General features: G+C 41.3%; 1 protein-coding gene across 3 annotated transcripts in view; it reads left to right on the forward strand.

Moving 5' to 3' along the window:
* PSEN1 (presenilin 1) overlaps positions 1 to 8,312 on the forward strand; it is a 72,797-nt gene that overhangs the window by 26,161 nt on the left and 38,324 nt on the right. For all 3 annotated transcript variants that reach the window (XM_042943701.1, XM_042943703.1, XM_042943702.1), the window contains one exon: positions 7,795 to 8,045. In XM_042943701.1, the coding sequence (XP_042799635.1) occupies positions 7,795 to 8,045 (251 nt within the window). The remainder of the gene's footprint in view (positions 1 to 7,794; positions 8,046 to 8,312) is intronic.

The raw sequence follows: 8,312 nt of genomic DNA on the forward strand, positions 1-8,312 counted from the left end.
GTACCATCCCACATTTATTACCTCTCTCCCCCTGTTTGAAATCAGTTCATGAGAACAAATACGTTATCTGTCCTTTGTCTCCTATATATCTGGCATTCACTTTTTTTTTTAATTTTTTTTTAACATTTATTTATTTTTGAGACAGAGGCAGAGCATGAATGGGGGAGGGGGAGAGAGAGGGGGAGACACAGAATCTGAAACAGGCTCCAGGCTCCGAGCTGTCAGCACAGAGCCCGACTCGGGGCTCGAACTCACAGACCGTGAGATCATGACCTGAGCCGAAGTCGGAAGCTTAACCGACCGAGCCACCCAGGCGCCCTGAGCATTCACTTTTTAAAAAATTAATTAGTAAGTGTAGTAATTATACCTAGAAACTAAAACAAAGTACCAAATATGGTTCTAAGTAGCATAAGCCAATGGCAAAGGATATGAATACTTAGTTAATAGAAAAAAAAATGCTCATCTTTCCTAATAATAAAAGAAATAGAAGTTAAAATTATACTGCGAGCCCATATTTAACCTATCAAATTGGTAAAAAGCCAAGCATTTCATAGTTTACTGTGTTGACAAGGGCTTGTTGAGATAGGAACTCTTCTATACTGTTGAGTCTTTAAATTGGCACAACCCGTAGGGAGGGGGATTTGGCAATTGTATCAGGACTTCAAATGTGTTTGTACTTTGACCCAGCAGTTTTACTTCAGGAAACTTACCTACAAATATGTTCCGCACATGTGAAACAACTTGCAGGGGGAATTCATTGTAGCAGTGTTTGTTAATGGCAAAAAGTTGGAAGGAAGTTAAATGTCCGTCTTTAGGGATTGGCCTTATAAATTATGATACATTCATACACTAGTTATGTAGCTGGTTTAAGTTTTTTTTTTGTTTGTTTTTTTTTTCAAGGAATAAGGGTGTACTTTATGTACTGGTGTGTAAAAAAATCTCTAAGATCCGTAGTTAAGCAAAGAAATAAAAATACAGAGTGCATTTATTGTGCTACCATTTCTGTGTTAAGGCAGAATGAGAATATATATTGTGTTTGCTTGTATATACATAAAGAAACTTTGAAAGGATTTGCAGAGAACAATGACTGGTAACCTGGAGGATGAGACAACTAAGTAGAGAGTTACTGGAGATTTTCTTATTTCTTATACTCTTTGACTTTAGAACCATGTGAAAGTTTTACTTGTTTAAATAAATTTTATTAAAAAAATTTAAAACCTATAGTCAGTTTTAAGAATAGTATCTGAGGTACTATAAAGAGGAAGGGTGCATTAGACAGTGCTCTAGCATCCCATATCAGCTTCAAGGGCAGGGCAGGGTGGGGTTGGCGTTCATTATAAACTGGAACATCCAGTTGAGTACTGTGAAAGAACATATTATGATTGCCTCTTTCATGCTAGACTTACCCAATTACACTGTTCATGGAGCCTAATAGGACAGCTGTGGTGCCCTAGAAAGAACAGATTTCAAAAGCAAGAGACTTCAATTTGATTCCTGCCTCTGCTGTTGGACTTGAGATTTTGAACAAATTGTTTTAGTGTTCATGTACCAAAATCTTTTTCAACATAGGAAAAGAATAAATGAAATGATGTGAGCATGTTTTGTAAATGATCAAATACTATATAGAGAGAGCTATCATTATTTGTATTTTAGGTTGTTTTTTTTTTTAATGTTTTATTTATTTTTGAGAGAGAGAGAGCAGGCTGGGAGGGGCAGAGAGGGAGACAGAGAATCTGAAACCGAGAGGGCTCTGCACTGACAGCAACAAGTCTGATGTGGGTGTCTAACTCAGAACCTCAAGATCATGACCTGAGCCAAAGTTGGACGCAACAGACTAAGCCCCCTAGGCACCCATATTTGTATTTTAGTTTATACTGCACATTAATCGACCCATTAAGTTGGTTATAATTGTATTGCTGAACACTAGTCACAAACATAACATTCTTATCAGCATATGACTTCACCTCCTTTAGAGAAAATAGAAATATGAATTCCCTCAACTCTTTGCTCCTCAGCTACCTGTCACACTGTGTCCCTGTCTTCCCGAGCCTTCATTTCCTTCCTACTGGACTTGGCCACTCCAGTGATGTGTGTTCAGCAAAAATTATCTTTCTTGTTGAGTGGTATATATATTTCTACCTTTGGTGCTTTGGAATAGTTTCCTTCCCATTCCTCATAGGGTTTGAGAGTCTTCATAAATACTTTCTCTGTGAGGTCAAAGAGTTACTTCCTGACCTCCAGGCTGAAGTAGAGGGCATCAGTTCCTTTGTAAGGCCAACTCCTCGATCCTTTTGTTCCCCCCCATTTATCCCCTACCCTATTCCCTGGCTTATATCATCAGTCTCTTCCACTAGTCCTAACTCTGTACTGTGACTTGATAAGTACATTCAAATCTCTAACACCCCTAAAATGTTTTCAAATGTGAATCCCTTCTGTTGTCACATCTTTTAAAAATTTTTTTGCTTCAAAGAATGATTGCCTTTAATTTCTCAGTTTCCATTCATTCCCCAGTTTATTATGATTTATGATCTGACTTCCCTCTTAACTTTATTACTTTTGTAAAAATATTGGCCAACTTCCTGCTGCTAAATTCGGTGGCTTTTCATTTCTCATACAGCCTGACTGTTGATGACACCTCTGAAATGTACTTCTCCTTTGGCTTCTGTGATGTATTGGTTCCTGGAATTTCTGGGTTCCTGGGTTCCTCTCCCCTATTCTTTTTTTTGTTTTTTAACGTAGCATTCTTTTTTTCTTTAATACTTATTTACTTTGAGAGAGCAAGAGTCAGAGTGTGCACAAACAGGGAGGAGCAGAGGAGGAGCAGGAGAGAATCCCAAGCAGGCTCCGCACTGCCAGCACAGAGCCCGATGTGGGGCTTGAAAACCCACCAGCAGTGCGAGCGTGGCCTGAGCTGAAATCAAGAGTCAGACACTTAACTGACTGAGCCGCCCAGGCTCCCCCCTATTCTCTTAATCTCTTTGGCTGGTTTTTCTCCTATCACCTGCTGCTGAAGTTTAGAGGTTATTCACTTCTCTCCTTGGTCGTCATCCCCCTTTGTCTGCCCGCCCCCCCCCCCCCCCCCCCCCCCCCCCCCCCCGTTGCATTACATAATCACCAGCAAGTCCATACTGTTCCTGCTTTCCATCTATACACTGTCCCTGAGATTTCATCCATTTACATAACTATAGAAACTAATGACTTCCCCCAACTCCCTTCTGAGCTTGGAATTTTTTTTTTAACTTTTTTTTTGAGTTTATTTATTTTGAGAGAGAGCATGTGATCAAGGTAGCGGCAGAGAGGGGAGAGAGAATCCCAAGCAGCCTCTGCACTGTCGCAGAGCCTGATGAGGGGCTCGAACTCAAACCTGAGCCGAAATCAAGAGTCAGACATTCAACTGATTGTCACGCAGGTGCCCTTGGGCTTGGTATTCTTAACTACCCTTGGACTTTGCTGCCTGGTTGCAGGTGCCTCACATAAACCTATCTTTCTTCCAGCCTGCCCATCTTCTTGTGTTCCTTGCTCTGTTAGTGCCATTACCACCTTCCTAGTCCCTTATGCTAGGAACCTCCAGGATCATCCTTGACTCCTTCCTGACCATCCACATGGAATTTGCCACAAAACCTGGTCAGTTCTGCTTCTGAAATACCTCTTATACATCTGTTTTTCGTCATCACTCTACCAGGTTTCTCCAAAATGAAACATAATCTAATGTGTCACTTCCTCAACCTTAACAATTTTTATGACTTTTTAAATTAATTTTTTTTAATTTATTTATGGTTGATGGGGGGTGGGAGGGAGGGGAGGGTAGGTGATGGGCATTGAGGAGGTCATCTTTTGGGATGAGCACTGGGTGTTGTATGGAAACCAATTTGACAATAAATTTCATATATTAAAAATAAATAAATAAAAATAAAAGACATGAAAGGAAAAAAACCTAAACCTAAAAATAAATAAATAAAAATCCAAAAATAAATAAATAAATAAATAAATTTTATTTATTTATTTATCTGTTTATTTATTTATTTATTTTTGAGAGAGCAGGGGAGAAAGAGAGAGAGGGAGCAAGAGCTAGGGAAGGGCAGAGAGAGAGAGGGAGACACAATCCGAAGCAGTCTCCAGACTCCCAGTTGTCAGCACAGAGCCCTACGTGGGGCTCGAACGCATAAACCGTGAGATCATGACCTGAGCTGAAGTTGACACTTAACTGACTGAGTTGCCCAGGCACCCCAGCAATTTTTATGACTTTTTATTGTCTACAGGACAAAGTCTAAAGACCTTGGGCATGGCAAATGAGGTTCTTTACAACCTGTTCCTAACCTTTTCCTGCAAGCAGCCCTGACAGACTGTTTCCCAGCCAGCTCAGGCGTACTCACTGGTTTTCTGTGTAGGCCTTGCTCTTTAACTTCACACCTCAGTCCCACAGTCATGTCTGCTTGGAGCCCATTCACCTTCCATTCACCACAGTCACTCTTCTGCTCAGGAATTGTATCTTTACCTTGCCTTTCTTGACCGCATGGAATGATCAGTCCTGCAGCACTTTGTTCATGTCTCTGTTGTAATAATTATCCTGTATTAAAGCTAACTTTATGATCTTTTTGAGGACAGCATCTAGATCTTTTTAATTTCAGTATTGCCACAGTATAGTACCTAGAATATAGAATTTTGATAATTACTTATGGGATGAATATATCCAAATAAAGTAAAAGAGAACTCAGCCCACACTGAGTCTGCAGAGCTCCCATGTTGTCTTGTGAACAGCACATTGAGAGGTTGTTAAGAGCTTGTTTTCTGGGGGGCTCCTGGGTGGCTCAGTCAGTTGGGCGTCTGGCTTGGGCCAGGTCATGATCTCGTAGCTCATGGGTTCAAGCCCCATGCTGGGCTCTGTGCTGTTTGCTCAGAGCCTGGAGCCTGCTTCAGATCTGTGTCTCTGTCTCTCTGCCCCTGCCCACTCATGCGCGCGCGCGCGCGCTCTCTCTCTCTCAAAAATGAAAATAAAAAAAAAATTTTTAAAGAGCTTGATATCTGTAGTTGGGCATGCCTGGGTTCAAACCCTCTCTGTAATGCTTCCTAGCTATGGCCATTCCCCTGTCTATAAAGTGGTGATGACGAGAGGCTGTGAGAATTTAACATAAAGCACATATCACAATCTCCAGTACATTGTAATAATGTTAAGCTGTTATTAAGATTATAATGTATTTTTAATGAATAACAGTAATACTTAGTCAAAAACAAGGTAAAGGTGGCATGTTCTCACATGATTTTCCCAAGAGAACCTGTTCTTTCTTTATTTTGAGAGAGAGAGAGAGCACACGTGTGCATATGTGCAAGCAGGTAGGGGCAGAGAAAGAGGGAGAGGGAGGATCTTAAGCAGGCTCCACACATGGGGCTTAATCCCACACCCATGAGATCAATCCCATGACTGTAAGATCATGACCTGAGCCAAAATCAAGAGTTGGTCACTCAACAGACTGAGCCACCTAGGTGCCCCTAAGAGAACCTGTTGTTGTTGTTGTTGTTGTTGTTGTTGTTGTTGTTGTTCTTTTTTTTTAAGCGTATTTGTATATTTGGAGAGAGACTGACACAGTGTGGGTAGGGGAGGGGCAGAGAGAGAGAGAGAGAGAGAGAGAGAATCCCAAGCAGGCTCCAAACTACCATCACAGAACCTGATGTGGGGCTTGAACCCACGAGCCGTGAGATCATGACCTGATCTGAAACCAAAAGTAGGGTGCTTAAACCAAGCGGATTATGTTTTACCAGCAACAGTGACTATCAGTCTGCTTTCATCTCCTATTCTGTACTTATCTGGGAAGAGGAGTGTTGTTCTTTTTCTCCTATTATTTATTATTTTTATTACTGTTGTTAATACTCTTGGTATCCACTCTCACCTTTACAAAAACTGAGTTTTAGATGTGAACAGTGATAAGCGAAGTAAGACAGAGAAAGACAAGTATGTGGAACTTAAGAAACAAAATGGATGAACATAGGGGAAGGGAAGGAAGAATAAAATGTGATAAAAACAGAGAGGCAAACCATATTAGCCTCTTAAATACAGACAAGAAATGGGTTACTAGAGGGGAGGTCTGTGGGGGGATGGGCTAAATGGGTGACGGGTATTAAGGAGGGTGCTGTTGGGATGAGCTCTGGGTGCTGTATGTAAGTGATGAATCACTGGTTTCTACTCCGGAAACCAATACTGCACTGTATGTTAACTAACTTGAATTTAAATTTAAAAATATATGAACAATGATAACAAAAAGGAAGTTGAACTTGAAGAGGAAGAAAGGGTAAACCCAGGACAAGGATGAAAATAGTGTTTGGATTAAGAGACTGAGGAAAGTAGAATCTAAGGAAGGTTCTAGTTTTATTCTGTCATTCATCAAATATTTATTTCCCTCTAATACAGGCAAGGTGAGGGGTATCAGAATTGTATAAGGCCTAATTTTATCTCTCTCTAAAGATTTTTAAAAATCCTTTAAATAATTTTTGTACACTTTTTTTTTTTTTAATTTTTTTTTCAACGTTTTTTATTTATTTTTGGGACAGAGAGAGACAGAGCATGAACGGGGGAGGGGCAGAGAGAGAGGGAGACACAGAATCAGAAACAGGCTCCAGGCTCCGAGCCATCAGCCCAGAGCCTGACGCGGGGCTCGAACTCACAGACCGCGAGATCGTGACCTGGCTGAAGTCGGACGCTTAACCGACTGCGCCACCCAGGCGCCCCTATTGTACACTTTTTTAAATGTTTATTTTGAGAGAGAGAACACAAGTGGGGGAGAGTCAGAGAGAGAAGGAGACAGAATCTGAAGCAGGCTCCAGGCTCTGAGCTCAGCACAGAACCCAATGCAGGGCTGTAACTCATAAACCATAAGATCATTACGTGAGCCAAAGTCAGACGCCCAGCTGACTGAGCCACCCACATGCCCCTAAGTAAATTTTTTGAGAGAATTGTAGATTTACATGAAATTGTAAGAAATAGATCCCTTGTATATCACTATAAGGATTTTGTTTATTTTTTAACTTTTTTTAACGTTTTATTTTTTGAGAGACAGAGCGCAAGCAGGGGTGGGGCAAAGAGAGAGGGAGATAGAATCCAAATCAGGCTTCAGGGTCTGAACTGTCAGCACAGAGCCCGATACTGGGTTTGAACCCATAGACATGAGATCATGACTTGAGTCAAAGTCGGACGCTCAACTGACTGAGCCACCCAGGTGCCCCCAGCACAGGGATTTTAAATCTTATTAATAATGAAGGTGAAGGGTGCCTGCCTGGCTCAGCGGTGGAGCATGCTACTCTTGATCTCCGGGTCATGAGTTCGAGCCCCACATTGGGTGTAGAGCTTACTTAAAATTAAGAAGGTGAGACAGTTCCTTGTAAAACTGGTATGAAAGAAACCTCAGATAGAAAGCACTTTATAATTTTGAGAAAGGTGAGATTACTGTGCTTGTAAGCGTTAGCAAATAAAGTTTTCATGCAGGTGTCAGTTTTTAAGCCAAACCTGAGAGGATGAGTACAATTGCTTTAGGTTGAGAATGGAAGGTGAGAATGAGGTAAACTAAGAGCCAGGTGAGAGAGAGGACCTGGGTTCCTTCACTGGTCAGTGGCGAATAAAATCTAGACTTTTAAACTGCACATCTCTTGTGAATTGATTCTTTTTGCCTCAGACTTTCAGAACTCAAGTATTGATGGGCCTCTTCTTAATCTCAGGTCTAATTGTTATGTTTTCTGTGTTTAATATAGAATACCTTGATTCTGGGGAGTCTGACTTACTGAAAATAGTTCCTCTTGTGCTTTTAGAATGACAGTAGAGAACGGCTTGAGCATAGCAGTGAAAGGCGGAGGCGTGGCAACCCTGAGCTATCTAACGGACGACCCCAGGGTAACTCACGGCAGGTGGTGGAACAAGATGAAGAAGAAGATGAAGAGCTGACGTTGAAATATGGCGCCAAACATGTGATCATGCTCTTTGTCCCGGTGACTCTCTGTATGGTGGTGGTCGTGGCTACCATCAAATCAGTCAGCTTCTATACCCGGAAGGATGGACAGCTGTATGTATGAGTGTTTTGTTTTATCATTCTCAAGGCTGATACGGCTTTTCTTCATTCTGTGTCATTATCACTTTGGTGGCCTCTGCTCTGAAGGGACACAAAGGCTAGAGAGTTCATTCTCTCTGACAGCCAGAAGCAGTTGAGATAATGAGGGGTGATTATTACTTGATGCTTTAAGTAGAGAAAATGAGAGCTACAGAATTTTATTTCATGTATGGTATCACTGGATGGAGCTGAATTTATTTGGAATTGAGCAGGTAAAGAATT

The sequence above is a fragment of the Panthera leo genome, chromosome B3 (assembly GCF_018350215.1).
Source record: "Panthera leo isolate Ple1 chromosome B3, P.leo_Ple1_pat1.1, whole genome shotgun sequence".
Lineage (NCBI taxonomy): Eukaryota > Metazoa > Chordata > Mammalia > Carnivora > Felidae > Panthera > Panthera leo.